This window comes from Leptonychotes weddellii, chromosome 6 (assembly GCF_054177405.1).
Source record: "Leptonychotes weddellii isolate Sample4059 chromosome 6, ASM5417740v2, whole genome shotgun sequence".
Taxonomy (NCBI): Eukaryota; Metazoa; Chordata; class Mammalia; order Carnivora; family Phocidae; genus Leptonychotes; species Leptonychotes weddellii.
Window position 1 is genome coordinate 132,703,590 of NC_138374.1, and position 20,365 is coordinate 132,723,954.

General features: G+C 45.3%; 1 protein-coding gene across 2 annotated transcripts in view; it reads right to left on the minus strand.

The window, feature by feature from the left end:
* DDR2 (discoidin domain receptor tyrosine kinase 2) overlaps positions 1 to 20,365 on the minus strand; it is a 152,971-nt gene that overhangs the window by 119,746 nt on the left and 12,860 nt on the right. Inside the window, exons 2-3 of one of the 2 annotated variants that reach the window (XM_081825233.1) lie at positions 12,383 to 12,478; positions 6,751 to 6,897 (exon numbers count right to left, since the gene is read on the minus strand). In XM_081825233.1, the coding sequence (XP_081681359.1) occupies positions 6,751 to 6,756 (6 nt within the window). In that variant the 5' untranslated portion in view covers positions 6,757 to 6,897; positions 12,383 to 12,478. The remainder of the gene's footprint in view (positions 1 to 6,750; positions 6,898 to 12,382; positions 12,479 to 20,365) is intronic. The other variant, XM_081825232.1, reaches the window with a different exon arrangement.

Below are 20,365 nucleotides of genomic sequence, written 5' to 3' on the forward strand. Positions count from 1 at the left end.
TCCATCAAAATCTACTTGTCTACTTATTCACTTCCTTAGTTGTGCTTAAGAACATAAAGGGGTACAGAAGCAAATAAGATGTGCCCCCACTGTTGTGAGCATAGAACATAGTGGGGGAGACATAGAGCTTCCTGTCCACTGCCAACCCATCCACCCCAACTGTGCCTCCCAAGCCTGGGTCTCCAGATCCACCCCCAGCTCAACCATTCACTTCAGGAAAAGTGGACTAGGATATCTCCACATATTTTCATGGTTGTGCTGTACTTGTCTTCTACCGAATCCCAGCTGTTCCAGATATTAGAACGACCATAGTATCCATGTGTATCAAGAACTATGGGTAAAAAAACTCTAACGAAGATCCCCGTCATCGATGACTTTATGATCTGGAGAGAGAGACTGACACCTGAACAGATCACTTCCACATAATATGGTGTGTGGCCAGGAGTTGCAGCCAACACCAACAGAAGGGGTCGTCCGGCCCAAATGCAGATTCAGGGAGATGCAGGGAAAGTGGGGTGAGGAGGAAGGAAACCTGCCAACTGGAACTTGAGTGAGGAGCAGTCGGTTCATAGTGGGGAAACTGGAATTTGAACGCAGGTTCGTCTGACTCTCCAGTCCATGTTTTTCCCACCATCCTGTTACCTGGTAGGCTTTCAGTGGATATTCACTGAATGAAAGATGAAATGAGTGAATGAATGGATGGAAGGATGGATGGATGGATGGATGAATGAATGAATACATTATACTTCTTCCATTGGAAAGAATTGCTGAAATGTCAGCCCAAATAGTAACTTTGGTTTAAAACTCCCATGGTCTGACCAGCTGAGCTAATCAGCTAATGCCCCTCAGGGAATTCCTGCAACAGGGCAGGTGGTTCTCAACACAAGAGGTGCTAATTCACTCCTACAACCTCTCAGAATTGGTTGGAGGTAAGATAGTCTGGAATTGAGGAGGGGACTCCCCACTTTCGTCTACCCCACCTCCTCAAGAAAATCCTGCTGGTGTCCTGGGCTATGCAGACAATGGGAAAAGAAACTATGGTAAGCCTAAAGCTCCTAGAGCTACAACCAAGAACCCCATAGAAGCCCACACTAAACCACTCTGGCCCCAGGACACTCTGGATAAGGAAAAAAGATCCTAATTCTCCTACACCCACCTCCTCTGAAATTTGGTTCTGGCAGGAGGAGAGCCAGGATTTCTAAGACTTAAAGATCAGAGCAGGGTGCCCACATCCTCAAGCATTTCCATGGGACTGCCTCTCTCCATCCACAACCCCCTTGCTCCACTGGGTTTGCAGAGTGGATGCCTCCTGCCAGCAGCCCCCCTCCCCCCTTCCCCGCTTCCTGCTCCTCGGCCCAAGCCTCTGCCTCCTGTCTCTGTATGCTTGGCATACACATGCAGCGAGCTTGGAGCCGGAGTGTGCCATCATTTCACAATTCCAAAACCCCAAATAAGAGACAGGTGGTGGGATTCTCCCACGGAATTAAAAGAAGGACTCCAAGCCCACGCTGTCTGAGTCTGGCTGCCCAGGGAACAGCCCAGAGATGGGCTGGACTGAGGCTACTGTTCCAGGAGGTTCTACCTGACCCTTTCCAGGCTGTTTAATTCCTTGGTCCCCAACATGTCTACTCAGAATGTCCTCTCGGCTCCTCCCAGTTCCTGAGGAAAGTCAAGCTTCCTTTGAACAATTAATGGAATCAATTTGTGGAGGAAGGGGTCAGCTTGATAAAATTACAATCATTTCTTCAAGGAGGTTGTTATGAAAGGGGCCTTGGAAAGTCACAGACTCCTTGGTACCATTATCTGGATCGATTTGGGACTCAAGATACTTCATTGCCCACTTGGGAATTACGTCTTATGACTCTGCTTCTCCATGATGGATTAAGATGGGCTTGCAAATTTTGCCACTGGGGCAAAGGATTATAGCTATTTCCTTTACTTCAAGGAAATATTTTGGGTTCATCACATAAGCCATTACCAGCACACTTTTTTCTGTAAAGGCCCAGAGAGTCAATATTTTAGGCCTTGTGGGCCAAAAGGTCTCTGTCATAACTATTCAACTTGGCCTGTGTGGCACAAAAGAAGCCATAGGCAATGTGTAAATAAATGAGCAGAGCAGTGTGCTGATAAAACTTTATTGACAAAAACGAGCAGCAGGTTGGATTTGGACCACAGGCTATAGTTTGCGAATCCCTGACATAAACTGTTCTGTGTGCGAGTGTCAGTATGAGGAGGAAATGAGATTCACTGACACCCTTAGAAAGGAGGTTGCTGCTTTGGTACAAGAAAACTTTGAGGCCTCCTTGTTCTACCATTATCTCAGTAACCTCAAATAATATCAGAAACTGCATTTTTAACACAATCCCCCGGTGGTTTGTACACATTACACCTGGAGACCAGTGTGTCTCAACCACCAGTCAAATTACAGACTCTGAGGCCTGAGGCTCTGTATTTTCAACAAGCTCCTGGGTAACACGGATGCTGTCAGTGGATGATGCTTCATTTGGGGATGATCTGTTTTGGAACATCCTCCACAAGACCCAGTTCTGGGGTAAAACATGGGAACAGGTGGCTCCCAGCAGCCCACCACCACCCACCCACTTTCTCTAACCCCAGAGAACATATGTGTAATACTATGCTAGATGGTACACAAAAGCAAAAGTACCTGATGGAGGCTCAGACCTTGGCTAAGAGGTCCTTACAATCTTTTTATTGTGGCGGGCGGGGCGGTGGGGTGCGGGGAGTGAGAGAGGGGAGCTCATACACATAAAAAAATTAATCAATATAAGAGGTCATAGGAATGTCTAAGACCCTGAGACATCAGTGAAAAAATCCTGACCAATGCTATGAATGTCTAGAAGGGTTACCCCTACCTACTCTCATCCATCACAGGAGGAGGAACCAGGGGCTCCACACCCAAAGAAGCAGGAGCTTTGAGTAGGTTCAAGCGCAGAAGGAAATTCAGCGAATGCTGCCAGTCAGGAAACCTCACATCATTCCTGCAGCCCACAGTCTCAGGCTAAGGTAATTAATATAATATGAGAAATTATAAGGCGATGAACATTGAAACAATGGAAAGAAGATTCTTGCTAGCAACTCTGGGTTGGGCAATGCAGTCTGTGGCTGACCCTTAAATCTAGTCTTATAAGCTGTGAAGATCAAAGCAAAAACAAGAGGCTGACACCTTAGAAAATGCTGGCTCCAAGTGTTTCATGCATGTCTATTTTTAGGGCCCTGAATAGTTCCCGCTTAAACCTCTTTCAGAAGTGCACTCACACTGGGCAAGAGGAGCACGGACCAGGTAGATGCTAAGATGGCGTCCAGATGTCACAGCCCAGCCAGTGGTCAGAGCTCTCCCCAATCTGGCAGCCACCCTCCTTTCCAGCTCTCTCTTCCACCACTCCTCGACCCTCTGTTCCCCGTAGTTTGCCATTTGTTCCCTACCCCCAACCCCCAACCCCCGAGGCAGTGCGGCCCTAGTTCACTGGTCACTCCATGTCCTTGCTGCTGAGGTCAGCTCCACTGATAACGACCAACCCATATCTCACCCCCTCTGCATACTGCACTGCTGCCCAGCCCCCCAGGCTGGGCCCCAGCCCCACCCCCTCCACAGTCAAGGACCACCCAGCCACAAGTACTATCCCCTTCCATCACCACTCACCACCCTCTGGGCGCCTCCCCCCGCATTGAGCACGGTTCTCTTTTTTGTTCCTTCCCTTTCCTGTCAGCCGTGAGCACACAGGCTGGGATGATCTCGTACTTATATTTATATGCTTTCAAGTCACTTGCAGAGTCCCTTACACAACACAGGTGTTAAACAGTTACTGCTTTTGTTAGTAAAGCTGTTACCCAAAGTCCTTGGGTCCCATGCTGCTCTCTGGCCCCACCGTTCCTTGCATTTCATCACAGTCCATTCGTGGCTCATGCTTTTCAGAATGTTGTTGGAGCCCAGTTCTTCCAGAAAGCTCTAAGCCAGCCTCTTGCACACCTCCCTGCCCCTAGGCAGGCTTGGTTCCTCGGTTTCTAACCGGTGTCTCCTCTCCTGCTTGGCACCCTACCTGTGCTCTCTGATTAGTTAGACACTGACCCTGATCCTGCCTTTTCCAAAATAATCTTGGCACCGCCATATTCCAAAATCTGAGCCATATTCCAAAATCTCAGAAGTTGAGGCTTAGGCAGCCATGTGGTCAGAGCGTCTCATCCATCTCAACCGTAATGCACTCTGCATTTGTTTGACCAGGCTTGTTCCGGTCACAGCTCCAAGTGCCACCCACCCCCACTGCCACCCCCACCTCCAACACCCCAGGCTGTGCTGTCCCCTAGACAACATGTCCTCCAGGACACATGAAAGCAGGACCTCCCATCCGAGACACTCATGAGAAACAGACCAGCCCTACCCCACTCGCAATGGGAAAAAGACCGCTTCGAACTCATGAAGGAAAATCAAGTTCCAGTTGGAAATACAAACTTTTCCTTTAAAGGAGAAGCTAACGTTAGCAGCACTGCTCTTTTGAGCTACACTCCAGTGCTTTGGGAGAGAGAGGGAAAGGAAGACAGTGTGAATGACAAGCGGACAGGAGACAAAGAGAAAAGCAGAGAGAATAGGAGCAAGAGGGAGGAGGCACGGAAGGAGGGGCGGGGGGAGGCAGAGTAAGAGCAGGAAGACCCACAGGAGAAGGAGCAGAGGGCGAGGGGAGTGGAGGGGACAAAGGGGGAGGAAAAGGCAGAGAAGACAGGCTGACTGCTCTGCGGGCTCCCCAGCAGGACCACCCGTTCTGTGGCAGCATGACAGTGTCCCCTGCGAGCTCTAACCTCCAGGAGGGGACAGGCTCTCCCCTGGCTTTTATAACACTCCACCGAGTGAAATCTACACCAGGGATTTGGTGGGGGGGGGGGGGGCGGGGAGCCAAAGCCAACAACCAGACAGAATTGGAGGCATTTCTCTCCAAAGGCTATTGTTAACCTCTGCTCTCAATATTCGTGAGTGATGCCAGACCTCTGAAAAGTAGGGAACCATACATTCGGATTAGCCCCGTGTTCCAGAGTATCTATTAATAACGCCCCCTTTCCCTCACAAGTGTTCCCGTTCAGATGCTAAATTACTCACTCCTCCTATTAATAGGAGACATAGGAAACGGAGACTCGAGCCTCGGAACAGAATGAAATACTTAGTGCCATCATTCTCAGAAAAGGAGGAAGCCTGGACTGTAGACCAGAAGAGACCAGGAAGAGTCTTCCCTGGGGGAGCAGAGGTACTTGAGAAAGCTCTCGGTATAACACAATAGTGGAGGTGGGGAGAGGCGCCAGACAAGGCTTCAAGAGACAAGGCTATATATAGCACACGCCGTGGATGCTGAAATATTGATTTCTGGAAATAGTCGCTTAGGATTGGGTGGCAGGGGAAGAAAAGTCCGCAGGGACAGTTTCTGGAAAGTAAAGCAGTAGGAGCCACCAAAAAATCACATTTGAGGAATCTCGTGTAATAGAGAAAATCTGCAATAGCTTCTGGTTAGTAGCTAAATGTAGCTATGAATTATTCATTCTGAACGGCACACCAGGAAGGGTCCAGTTAAGACCTCTGAGCTCTCCAGGATCAAGAGTCTCTTGGAAGTCTATTGGAAGGAAGGGAAGGAGGGAAATAAATTAGTGTCAAGGCAAGCTGTGGGAAGAAAGGGACCCAGGATGGTTTATCACCACAAAGAGGTGAAGGAGAAATGGGGAGGAGGTTTATTCCTTGGATAATAAACAGAAGGAGTGTATAATCCAATGAGCATCTTGACAGTGAGAAGAAATCTCCTGCAGGACGACAGAAAATACTGCTCTTCCCTCCTGCCCTCACCTTCACTCGCAAGGACTCACAGGTCCACGTTATTCGCTCAGCCGCCCATTCATTGGAAGCCGCAAGGGATGTAAGTAGAAGTGGAGTCAGCGGGTTCCCCCTGAGCATCTCATGTGCACCAGACCCTGAGCTGGGTGCCGAGGCATGAAGGAGATGAGGTTTCTGCCTTCTGCGAGCTCCAGGAAGACTCGTGGAATGACTACAGTTCTAGACTCATTAGTGGGATCCGAGTCTGCTAAAGGATGAACTGAGAAGTCCCCTCGAGACCAAAATTCACCCAGAGCAGACCACCTCAACATGGGCGAACACTTCCTAGCTTCCTCACAGAAGCTCTGAGATGCACCACCCTCCTCTTTCTGCCCTGAGGCCCAGGGCTAAGTGTGGCATTTAACTGCTGGAAGTACCCTAGCCTAGGTTCTCTTGTACGTGTAACTCCTCCAAAGCTTACTACAGGACTCTGCTTCAATGACCTGGTGTTAGTAGATCTGTGAATTATTATTTTTTCTCTAAGCTACCTCAAATTATTGCTGGAAGAAGGCAACTTATTAAAAAAAATATGAAATTAGGAGAGATCCAGATTGATATGGGAAACCCAAGATTCCAGTGGGTCCTGTAGGGACAGGGAAGGCCATGATATCCTGGGTCACTCAGAGTCAGGGAGGACACCCTGAGCCAGGACACCCCAGGCTTGGCCTCTAACCTGGGGGGTAGCCGCATCTGGATCAGTCAAGTGTGAGCTGACATTCAACATCAGCTTTCCCATACAATCAAATACATGATCTCCTCTGATACCAGCTCTCGGCACAGAACCCGCATACTCGATGGACCTTGTGACACCAGCCAGGTAAGTGAGGGGCTTCAGGGCAGCCCTCCTGCCGTCAGCCTCTGGCTCAGCGACTGGCCCTACTTACATCCATGGGTGCAGAACATTCTCCGAGAAACAGAATCCTCCACAACAGCTGGCTTTGGCGTCTCTTCAACTGTCACAACGTCTTTGCTTCGAGCCACAAGCCTTGGAACTTTCTACAGCATGGAACTCCAGACCACTTGTAGATACTCTTTTATGGAAGATGAGAAAAGGAAAAGCAGTATCACGTTACAAATGTTTGCTTCATTCACATTTCCTTTCCTACTTGACACTGGGGTGCCTGACTATCAAACAGAAACCCCCCCAAATACCCTAGGCACCAAAGGGATCTCAAAGACATTTTGTTTCTGAGGGTTCTTACACCTACTGATATTTATCAACTTAGAAACTAAAACAGAATTTTAAATGTATTGTTTATTTAAAGTAATTATTATTAAATTTTATTACTCATTTTTAATTTCTTAAACATTATTTTTAAATTATTATGATGATTATGTGTTGACATAAATAATAATTTTTTTATAAAAATAGCTATTTTCAAAAAATACTTAACGAGAAGAGTGGCATTATTTTACATTTTAAAGAATCCCTTTGATATCTGGCTTAATCGAATACAGATTCTCATACCTGCTTCTGAATTCAATCTGTTGCAATATCACATACCACTTAACCTCTCGAAAACTCCACCATGTAATTGTGGGAGATTGAGAGTAAAAAAAAAAAGTGAAACATTTTAGGATTATTGTGAAATAGTCTTGTTCTTGTAGATCCCCTGAGAGGGTCTCCCGTGCTCCCAGGGTTGCCCTGGCCCTGGACCCACCATTCCGTGCAATCAAAGTAGGTCTCACTTCTCCCTCAGACTATCATTGCCTTTCTTCGATGCCACTAGTTATCAGTTACCTGAACAGTCTTCTAGAATTATCTACACATAAATGAAGATATAGGAATGTAGAGTTTTTATTAATTTTTAACAGTCAAGTATGAGCACTCTATACATTTCACCTCGGGTTTTCTGTTACACGTGTTGGGAAGCATTGCATTTTAGTACATGTCATTATGTCATTTCTGCAGGTCTCCTGTCCTCCACCAAACGGATACAACAACACCCAGCTCTGCACAGTGCCACGGTATTCAGGTGGGTTGCTGAACAGCTACTGTAACTTACCACTTTCTTCAGTAAAGGACACAGGGCTTAATGGGAATAAAGGGGCCACACGGAGCAAGAACACATGTCACATTATCAGTACAGCTTTCCTCTGGCTTCTGCTTCCCTAAGAAGGCATGCAGCCCAAGTATTCAAAATTTGAGAAAGTATCCAATTTTTTACCATACTACAGGGGCTCACCCAGTATTATACTTGGGGCTTACCTCACTGTGCCAGAAAGACTTGTGTTAACAATCTCTGTGCCTATTTTTATAGGAATGTTTACAAACATGGATCTGTCTGGAAACACACTCACTATCATTGGTGTCACATAATCGTGAGGCAAGAAGGCAGGATCAGGGTCCAAGTGTCCCCAGACAGTACTTCTAAAAACTATTTCCCTGTGGTACTAAGTTAACAGAGATTAACCCTCTTAGTTCACAACTTCCCTGACATAGAAACATAGAATACCCCTCACCTGCAGGAAACCCTCCCCTCATAGGGTAATTTGGTCTAATTATACTGCAGGCTTCAGATGCTAAAGTTGATGCAGACCAATGAGGGTTCACTGCCTCTCTCTGAGATTTACTAGCTATATAATCTTCGCTTCCACTTACTTGTAAAATGGAAGTAATGATGCCTATCATTACTAAGTTATTAAGAATAATTGTAGGGGTGCCTGGGTGGCTCAGTCAGCTAAGCATCTGCCTTCAGTTCAGGTCATGATCCCAGGGTCCTGGAATCGAGCCCTGCATCAGGCTCTCTGCTCCGCGGGGAGCCTGCTTCTCCCTCTCCCACTCCCCCTGCTTGTGTTCCCTCTCTCGCTGTATCTTTCTCTGTCAAATAAATAAATAAAATCTTTTTTTAAAAAAAAGAATAATTGTAATTGTCTAGGGGCGCCTGGGTGGTTCAGTCAGTTAAGCATCTGACTCTTGATTTAGGCCCAGGTCATGATCTCAGGGTCATGAGATCGAGTCATTTCCTGTGTCCCTCCCCCATCATGCCCCCCTCGGCTCAACGCCCAAGGCCAAGTCTGCTTGAGATTCCCTCTCCTTCTCCCACCACCGTTCACTCAGGCGCCCGTTCTCTCTCAAATAAATAAGATCTTAAAAAAAAAAAAAGAGTAATCGTAATTATCTATAAGATGTGCCTACCACATAGTAGGTATTCAATGCTTGGCAATTGGTAGCCTCCTTCCTTTATTGTTCTATGAACAGGAATAAGACAGGAGACTGATCTTATGTCCTGGACTGGGCTGGCTCTTCACTGGAAACCCCAGTGGTGTAGCCTTTTAGGAAGCCTGGAGATCTCAGAGACTGGGGCAAGAGAAGATGGTAGAGGATTTTTTTTTCCAACGAAAAGGATCTCATGAGCTGTTTGTCATCATCTGATTCTAAATCAGAGATACGGATCTGCTTTCCTCCTCCCCCCGGCAAGGAAAACAGGCACCAACATCCCCTGCATTTCTGTCTCAACTTTCCAGTCTGCCTCTGAAATCACATGGGACAGCGTGGTGAGCCACAGAACCGAGAGAAAACCCACCAGGTTTGGACGAGCCCTTCGGGTGAGGATGGGAAACGAGAGATTTACTCCTGAACAATTCCCAGGAGTAGAACGAGCACCTGCAATAATTACAGGACAGACGTATTACGACCTCCATTTACAGATGAAGACACTGCAGTCTGGGAGACATGAGGTAAATTGCCAAGGTAGCACAGAGAACAAAGGCAGAGTCAGAATTCAAAGCCAGGTCTGCCCTACTCCAAAGCCCCAGCGTTGAACCACATCATCATGCGATTCTCCAGCTAGAAAGGAAACCAGCCCTGGGGTTGGATGTATGAATAAAGTAGCAAAGCCAGCAGCTTCCTAGGGATGGTCTCACAAGAGAGACAAGTTATCTGTAACTGTAAGTTAATGACTTTATTAGCCCAATATTGTACCTGAAATAAAAATCAAAATTCTTCAGAAAATCATCCCTACACTAGACACAAAAGTAAGAATGGTGGGACACCAAAGCCAAGATTTAATTACTTTGGGATTTATAGATTATTTATTTTATTTAATTAGTGTTTGATTAGATCAGTTATTAAGATGAATATGTTGTTTCGATTTATAGATGACTATTTTGAATAATGGGTAAATAATGTAATATTAATTTATCCAGTGGCATTTCTAGCTCCTAGTGCATATCAGGTGCTGCAAGTGCTACAGGTTAAGGAGACATGTCCCTTGGCCTCCAAGAAGGTGTATAATGTATATCATAAGATATAAGGGCTATAACCATATATGTATATGGGTTGGGGGGGTAATAAGATAGACAAGAATAAGGTGCTAAAAGAAGGAGAAATGTGGCCAGTGGGGTGTTCAGGGAAGGCCTGAAGGAGTGAAGAGGCATCACCTAGCTGCCTCTTGAAATATAAATAGGATTTTGTCAGCCTTGGAAGAGAGGGATGGCAGGTTCAGAGAGGCTACGGGCTTAATCTGGCATGGGAGATGCTTTAGAAGAGAGACAAGGGGCAAAGGGGCCGACCAGATCCTGACCTAGAATAACAACATCAGGAAGGGAAAAGAAAGAAATGGCAATGCAGAGAGAATTGAGGGTTGACCAGTGATTTGCTACAGCAGGGAAGAAGGAAGGCGTCAAAGAAGTGTGGGTTTCCAACCTGCATGTGACCAGGAGCATGTCATTATTAACAAACCTGGGAAAACCAGAAGAGGAACTGGTACATAAGGGAAGATGGTGAGTTTGGTTTTGAACATAAAGAATTGGGTTCCTTAAGGGGCGCATGGGTGGCTCAGTCTGTTAAGCGTCCGACTCTTGATTTCGGCCCAAGTCATGATCTCAAGGTTGTGGGATCGAGCCCCACGTCGGGCTCTGTGCTGGGCGTGGGGTCTGCTTGGGATTCTCTCTCTCTCTCCCTCCACCCCTCCCCCCCTTAAAAAAAAATTGGTTTTCTTAAGATGGAAACAGGTAAACACGTGGAGCACAGAGGTAGAAATTAGGGTCTGGCATTCAAGAGAAGGTTCAGTTTTAGACATACATATTTGAACATCAAATACATAAAAGCAGTAAGTGAGGTCTGAGGCAGATAAGATGATCTGAGAATAAGAGAAGAAAAATGGGGCGCCTGGGTGGCTCAGATGGTTAGGCGTCTGCCTTCGGCTCAGGTCATGATCCCAGAGTCCTGGGATCGGGTCCCGCATCGGGCTCCCTGCTCTGCAGGGAGCCTGCTTCTCCCTCTGCCTCTCTCTCTCTGTCTCTCATGAATAAATAAATAAAATCTTTAAAAAAAAAAAAAAAAGAGAAGAAAAATGAAGACAAAACCTTGGGGCCCATCCGCCTTGAGTGGGTGGAAGATGACGAACATCTCCAGGTAAGAACCAGAACAACTCAAAAATAGTTTCTCCTCAGAAACCATCAGAAGCTCTGATCTAACCCGACTCCCTTACTTCACAGATGAAGAAAACCCAGGCCCAGATGGCTAACTGATTTATCTAAGGGCTCACATCTGCAAATCTGTAGCTAGATGGTTAAGTGACCACTGGGAAATCGCACTAACTCGGCCTTGCGCGTGCACCAGATAACACGGCTGGATTCAGAGAGGCCTGAGAACAAACTGGAAACTTCTTTTTATCTCTGCTACATTAGTTCAGCCCTGGAACTGTGCCCAACCACATAATCAGCTCAGGGTTCAGACCACATCTTACTCATCTTGTTGTCACTGCCCCTCTGCCCTCAACTTTCCCCACCATTGTCTCTGCCACCAGTGTTATTACAGAGTAGAAAAATCACAGATGATGTTCTTCTGAATGTGCACATGATCATAGACTTCTGGAGTTGAAAGAACTTAAGGCTTCATCTAGTATTAGTGTAACGTCTGATAAAACAGACCCAGGGCAGTCCAGTGACCAGATAACCGGTTATTAGTAGAGCTCAGACCAAAATTCCAGTCTCCTGTTTCTCTCCATTTCACCACCAACCTTTAGTGCAAGAGACTTATTCTTAAAGATTTATTTGTTTATTTGAGGGAGAGAGAGAGAGAACGTGAGTGGGGGGAGGGGCAGAGGGAGAGAGAGAGAATCTTAAGCAGACTCTGGGCTGAGCACAGAGCCCAAACCCAGGACCCTGAGATCATGGCCTGAGCCAAAACCAAGAGTCTGATGCTTAACCAACTGAGCCACCCGCAAGGCGCCCTGCAAGAGACTTATTCTTAAGGCAAACTCTCTAGTCTCTAATTTCTCCAAATGTATGCTATGAAGCCCTCTCCCCTTAAGACGTTTCTTGAAAAAAAGAATTCCATGGTCCAAAACATTTGTGGAGTGCTATAAGTTACCCCTGTCTTGGACAGCCGAAATACTTATTACCATATTAAAGACCTTGGCAAGTCCTGCAGGAAAGAAACCTGGGTCATTCTCTAAGAATATTTCCCAAACTTGTTTGACCACAGAACTCTGGCCCTTGCCCGTGCCCCTGCTGTTGTCTATTTAAAAACCCACAGGTTTCCGAGGATTGTACTTTGCGAGACACCACCTTTGTCTGATTAGCAAGATTTCCCTGGTAGGTCCCATGCAGAAGTGTCAGGACTGAGGGGTCCTCAGTGTGGGAACCAGGCGGGGAAGAGACAGCCTGCAGAGAAGGAGAGAGAAATGGCAAACCGTCCCAGGATCTTCTGAGCCATCTGTTCTGCCAACAACAAAGGGTGAAACAGCTATGTGAGAAATTCTGACTTGGGGTCCTGGTCAGGAGCATAAGACGCTGGTTTCCAACAAAGAGTTCTTGTGGGGAAATGGGGTCTTTGGGTGCACATCACCAGCCTGCGAGCTTCCCTGGGCTTCGGCACCATTTCCAGCAGTGCTCTCTCCTCGTGTCCTTTGAGTATCTTCCACAGCCGCTTGGGCTTTTCCTTGCTCACTCTACCAACCTGGTCCAAACCCAACCACATCTGGATGACCGAGAGCAGCCTTCTAATGAGTCTCCTGACTCAATCCCTTCTCCCCTCCCACGTACCTTACAGGCTACAGTCACATTAGTTTTCTTAAAACAGTACTTTACCTGCTTCAAGATAAAAAAAGAATGTTCCAAACTCCACAACATCCGAAGCTCCCCTTAATGTAAGAAAACACATCTAGGCAATGGTATTTCTCTGTGCTCCCCGGTACAAATTTCTACTGCCCCAGGCGCACATCCTCTCTGTTAACTGAACCAGCCATAAGCAGTCTGACTGCCAAGGCTCCCCTCTGCCTTCTCTTTGCTTCCTGCCTCTCGGATTCTAGCCAGTCTCATGCAACTCCCAGCTCCAGGGGCCCCGCTGTACCAGCACTTCCGTGAGCTCTTGCACTTGAAGACACTGAGCCCCTAGCCCCGCACGCACTCGTGTGGCTTTACTGTTTCCTGAATTTTCTGATGGGCCATAAATCCAGGAAGAAAAAAGACCATGCCTTATTACATTCAAGGCACTTAGTAAACATTCAGAAACCCTCTTGCTGAATAACAGAATTAATCCACATTGACCTCAGAACTATATGTTAAGCAGAAAACTTCTCATCTATAAAACACTAGGGAAACTGACCTCTTCCTGGGCCTCCCAGGCATCCAAATTTTTCTAGTTCAGTTGATCTCGGTTTTATTAAAAGGGAGGAAGACAGATTCTATCCCATGCTAAAGGACCTGGCAAGGTTTTGTTCTTTTTCTGGAAGACAGAGCTGTGCTTTCTGCCACCTTCTCGAAGGCTTCTTGCCACGTGTGGGCCCTGGGGGAGAGTCTAGCCTGAGTATATTACGTGATATTTAAACATGTATCTCTACATTTTTCCAAAGGTCTGGCCAAAAGAGTGCTCTTCTCAAGAACATATTCTCTATTGATAATTGTTTCTTCATTCATTCTCTGAATTATTCAACAAACATTTAGTGAGCAAGTCCTGGGGATGCAGAGGTGGTTAGAAGACAAGCACGAGGCAGCCGCGGTCAGACACGCTTTCACTCAAAGGGCATCAGAGGAGCACTGGCCATAAAGTCACCTGGGGGAGGCTGCTGAGAAGACAGATGCAGGGTCCCTGGATGCTGCGCAGAAAATGTCTTAATTCAGTTAAGCCTGTGGTGGACCCTGGGATCTGCATTTTTAAAAATCCCTCCAGGTGATTCTGACGTATACTCAGGTTAGAGACCCCCTGGCCAGTGAAAAAGACAGGCTTTTAAGGAGATTGTTATAAAACAGTGGTGCCTGCTTCCAGGGTAAGGGAAGTTCCCGATACAGAATGGAAGTTCACGTACGGAAAGCAACAAAGCAGTGGGGAAAAGTCGGGTGTGATGATAAGGGAGACCTTCGTGCAAACCGCTGTGTGATGCACGCCACATGTCCGCCTATGTAAAATAAGAAAAATACCCACCTCACACAACTCTCACAAGCCTTCAGTGAGATGATGTAGAGAAAGGGCTTCACCCAAATCTTGGTACACAATAAACACATCACTCTGAATTCATCATGATTGTTATTTTTATTTATTTTTTAAATGAATATCTTAATTTTCATTTTTTTTAAAGATTTTATTTATTTATTTGACAGAGAGAGACACAGGGAGAGAGGGAACCAAGCAGGGGAAGTGGGAGAAGCAGGCCTCCCGCGGAGCAGGGAGCCCGACGCAGGGCTCAATCCCAGGACTCTGGGATCATGACCTGAGCCGAAGGCAGACGCTTAACCGACTGAGCCACCAGGCGCCCCATGATTGTTATTTTTAATTACAAAAACACTTAAAAGAGAGTGGGGAGATCAGAAAGTCTTTCCCAAGAAACAATGGAGTCAGAATTTAGTTTAAAAGCAGTGTCCCCAAGTGTAATTGTATTCTTGCCGCCCACAAAATTTCTAGATTTTTTAAAATTTTATATCTACGATTCTATAGTTTGAAACTCTTAATACGGGTGGGAACCAAGTACAGACGTGCAATTTCAGTGCCTGTCTTTCCACTCGTGTTCACGACTGTCCAAAAGCCAAATGAGAGCCAGATCAAGTCAAGAGCCAATCTACAAACAGGACACGGTGGGAGAGCTGAGTCATTGTTGGCATGGGGCAGCTCAATCGGCTCGCCACAGACGTCAGCTCATGCTGCAAGCAGATGCATGATGTGGACTCTGACTTCTCACATACCAACACCTACCGGTTTATAAGCAGAAACCCAAAGCATAAATACACAAGGCAGAATGGTTCTGCCTCTAATTCTATTAGTAATTGTGTGAGATACTCTTTTGTAGCAATTTTAATATCACCACCAGGCTGATCTTACCTTTTCAAGTGAATAGACAATTTAACAAATTATCAAATGATACCTCATTAAAACTGACATTTGGGGGCACCTGGTTGGCTCAGTCAGTTGAGTGTCGGACTCTTGATTTCAGCTCAGGTCATGATCTCAGGATTGTGAGATGGAGCCCCACATCAGGCTCTGCACTCAGCGTGGAGTCTGCTTGTCCCTCTCTCTCTGCTCCACCCCCCACCCTTGCACGCACTCTCTCTCTCTAATAAATAATTAAATAAATAAAAACTGCCATTTGACCATTTCCTACTTGCAGAGTTTGGTTAAATATGAGATTTGATTTTCCTGAACTTATAAACCCTTGAGGCTATTATTAACAATTTGCTTAACATACTTACACCAACAGGCATTTTTTGCATGCATATTAATTACATTTAAATAACAACCCAGATTAAACATAGACTAGGCCCTGAGGCCACACGGTTCCACTCTATCTTTACTCTCCACACTAGTGGTTAGTTTCAACTGACCACATCATTTGACACAATAAAATAATGTTTTTAATTTATTTTATCGAGTTTAAAGTTATGTTTGTTTTATGTTTATACATATTTTAAAACATCTAAATAATCAATTACTCTGAGGAGCTGGAAAAAAATTTCCTATAAAATACGTCTATATATTGTTCAGTTTTGAGTAACATCAAATTGGATAATTGCAAGGGAAGATGTTTAGAGAGCTGAGTCTATCCCATCAGCACCTGCCTCCCATGAAAAGCCTGTTCCTGCATTTTCACCAAGGGTAAGCAGCAGAGACTCCGCTCCTTCAGAAACCCATGACCAAAGCCACTCCTGCAGAATGTCTGTTCCATACAGCCTTCTGTACCATTTCATTAACTTCCCAAAGCTCCCTACATCAGCATCAGCAAAGCTACTACCCAGGGGGTAGGGGGCTGGCCAAGAGAATATCTTCTTTGAATATGGAACACTATTCACCTCACACTTGAAGCCACTTGCCTGGTCCTAAGAGTCATGGCTAGCTGCGGGGCTGGGAATTGCTGAGTTCTGATCAAAGCAAAGGATGTGGATCTAGGCATCCCCATGCTTTCTCACCACTGTCATCTAACCCTCATTTCTTCAGAAGAAAGTGTTTTAAGACCCCATGATCAGTGGGGTAGATGTTCTTCCCTAATGCTTGTTGCCCGATCACTCAGTAGGAACCTCATCATAGGGATGGATTTGAATGTATTTTGGGGTTTTGTTGTTGTTTTTAAGATTATTTATTTATTTATTTATTTGAGAGAGAGAGAGAGAACGCACAAGCAGGGGGAGCGGCAGAGGGAGAGGGAGAAGCAGACTCCCCGCTGAGCAGGGAGCCTGATGCGGGATTTGATACCAGGACCCCAAGATCATGACCTGAGCCGAAGGCAGCCGCTTAACCAACTGAGCCATCCAGGCGCCCCTGAATGTATTTTTGAATAGCATCATAGTACTTCTCCAACGGCTCTGAGGAACTGTGGCTGAGTAAATTTGGGAACGAATCGGGGATGACAGTTATGGCTTATGCTCCCACAAAGGGCTGGATTAAGAACCTTTAGAGGCTCCAAGCACTGAAGTCTTATAGCACCTTCCCCACTCCCACCCCGCCAAGTACTTTGTTATAAAAAACACTACTAAAATATAGCATGAAATATAAGAACATTCAATAAAGTTTCTATTTTTTTCATTACGACTTTTTCAATACTTCTTTGGAAAACCTAGTATCAGCTTATTCTCAAGAGAATTGGGAGGTACCCCAGCTCATGCCTTAATCACCTTTGTGCAAAGCAACATCGTGAGTGTATCTAGACTCTTCACGTGCACCATCTCCCTCAAAACCAGGACTCGTGTGTTACACACAGTCTGCAGATAACCAATGTGGGCCCATTTGTAAAGTGTCAAACTCTTTTTTTTCTATTTACCTGCCTAAGGACTTCACCAGACTTTTCCTTGCCCGGACCAACTCAAATGAGGACTTAGATCTTAAACACTGAAATCCCTTTCAAGATTCATACTACTTGGGAAGCTGGGCCTGGAAATGAGACCGTCCGCCTATTTCAGTGCTCCTGTTATCTCCCAGATTATCTGCCCAAGGCCCAAAGCTCCCGGGGATAGGATCACCTGGAAGTGCACAGTCATTACAAGTTTGCATGTGATTCATAGGATAACTTTAGACACTGAGTGTCTTTGAGTATCTATCATAAGTGTTGGCAACTACATGATCAATTAGAAAATGAAAGTCAGGAGACTTGGGATCCTAGAGCTGGAACTTCCTATAGCTAAGCATACAGCACAGCAGAGGCCCCACTTTTTTCTGGAGAAAGTGGGGTGCCTGTGGACCTGGTTAGAGGGGCTGAAGTTAGCACCTTAAGTCATGAGAATTAGGGAGGCAAGTAAACATCAGAAAGTTGTGAAGAGATAATAGGAAGACCATCAATCACCTTCTATCCTGCAAAAACAAAGTTTATCACCAAAAGCACAGCAAAAAGATTAGAAAGTAACTTTTCTCACTCCTTTGAGGGACCCACATAAGTCTAGAATGTATATCCTAGCTTGATGTCCCTTTGCTAATGAATGGCTGAACAAAAGGTTTAAAATTTTTTTCACCTCAAAACATGATAATAAGCAACAGTTAATTTGCTTTTTACAAGACACTAAATGTTCAAATGAGAATTTTTTAATAATTTTTTTAAATGAGGGGTGCCTGGGTGGCTCAGTCGTTAAGTGTCTGCCTTCAGCTCAGGTCATGATCCCAGGGTCCTGGGATCGAGCCCCGCATTGGGCTCCCTGCTCCGCGGAAGACTGCTTCTCCCTCTCCCACTCCCCCTGCTTGTGTTCCCTCTCTCGCTGTCTCTCTCTCCTGTGTCAAATAAATAAATAAAATCTTTAAAAAAAAAATAAATAATGATTTTTTTCAATGAAAGGGGTTTCAGAGAAGACTGAGCACTGCTGTGGGAGGGGAAGGTGAAAGGTGAGCACTTCTATTCCCAGAGGTCTGAGCAAACCCATGAAAGAAGAAGAAGCATGATCAGAAGAAAGACACTAGCTCTGCCCATTGTCAAGCCAGGAGAAGCCAAATCTGGTGCTGTATCCTGAAACGTGAATTGAGTCTCTGGGAATAACCATTCTCTACTTATTGCTTTTTAAAAAATTAGCCCTTTGTGTATTCTATACCCAGGATACCAAGTGTTCACATGTGAGTTTATTCCTCTTCATTTGTACTCACGAAGACATTAATTAGTTCCTTTCTTCAATTTTCACAGCTCATGAGAAGCAGGAACTGATCCCAGTACTTCTGATAGAAAGCCCAGTGCTTACACCATTTCTCCATAACCTGGCTCTCTGGACATACTGATCTTACCAAATAACCAAGTAATAGAAATCTGTTGAGCTCCTTTACATCCTCAAAGACTGCAGTAGATGAGGCTTCAATTACAGCCCTCTAAGAATTTTCCCAGCAACAAATAACACTGTGATAGGCAAATAATAAGATCTTAATAGAATATATATTGAGAGTTCAGCAAATACTTACGGATTATGCTACAAGGTGAGTTATAGAGATCACCTAAGACATGTTCCTTGCTAGACGATGTGATTGTGACCAAAAGAACTAGGGATTCCAAGAAGTAAGATATGAGTTGGCCAGAGGATCTGAAACTAAGCTTGGCCTTTAGAGAAGGGCAGCATTGAGCGAACGTGAGAGGACAGAGGAGGATATTCAGAGCACATGGGATTGGGTGAGAACTGCAGGGAGACTGTAGTGATTGAAGACTTAGCTATAAAAGTGAAAAATGGGGGAATGGGTGCTGGTATGGATAGTGATTAACATAATTGAACTAGAAGATAGGGAAATTTCATATTGCTTTTTATAGAGGAGAAAATTGAAATGCAGATAGGTTTAAAATATACTTGCACAAAGTCCAACTGCCAATAGGTGGCAGTTAAAATTAAAAATTCAACACCCAAAAAATGAGTAATCCAATTTAAAAATGGGCAGATGATATGAATAGACCTTTTTCCAAAGAAGACATGCAGATGGCCAACAGACACAGGAAAAGATGCTCAACATCACCCATCATCAGGGAAATGCAAATCAAAACCACAATGAGGTATCACCTCATGCCTGTCAGAATGGCTAAAATCAACAACACAAGAAACAAGTGTTGGCGAGGGTGGGGAAAAGGAAACCCTTGTGCACTGTTGGTGTGAACGCTAACTGATGCAGTCACTCTGGAAAATAATATGGAGGTTCCTCAAAAAGTTAAAAATAGAACTACCCTACAACCCAGCAATTACACTACTAGGTATTTACCCAAAGAATACAAAAATACTAATTCAAAGGGATACATGCACCCCGATGTTTATAGCAGCACTATCTATAATAGCCAAACTATTGAAATAGCCCAAATGTCCATCGATTGGTGAATGAATAAAGAAGAGGTGGTATATGGATACAATGGAATATTTCTTAGCTATGAAAAAGAATGAAATCTTGCCATCTACAATGACATGGATGGAGCTAGAAAGTATAATGCTAAGTGAAATAAGTCAGTCAGAGAAAGACAAATACATATGATTTCACTCGTATATGGAATTTAAGAAACAAAACAAATAAGCAAAGGGGGGAAAAGAGAAGGAGAGAGAAAGACAAACCAAGACTCTTAACTCTAGAGAACACACTGCTGGTCACCAGAGGGGGCGGGGGTTGGGAGGGATGGGTGAAACAGGTGATGGAGATTAAGGAGAGCCTGGGCTCTGATGAGCACCAGGTGATGTATGGAAGTGTTGAATCACTCCATTGTACACCTGAAACTAATATTACACAGTATGTTAACTGGAATTTAAAATAAAGACTTTTTTTAAAAAAAGGCTTACTCTTGGGGCACCTGGGTGGCTCAGTTGGTTAAGCATCTGCCTCCGGCTCAGGTCATGATCCTGGAGTCCTGGGATCAAGACCCACATCGGGCTCCCTGCTCATTGGAGAGTCTGCTTTTCCCTCTGCCCCTTCCCTCCCCCGGCTCGTGTGCTCACTCTCTCTCACTCTCTCTCAAATAAATAAATAAAATCTTTAAAAAAAAAAAAGCTGGGGCGCCTGGGTGGCTCAGTCGTTAAGCGTCTGCCTTTGGCTCAGGTCATGATCCCGGGGTCCTGGGATCGAGCCCCGCATCTAGCTCTCTGCCCCGCAGGAAGCCTGCTTCTCCCTCTCCCACTCCCCCTGCTTGTGTTCCC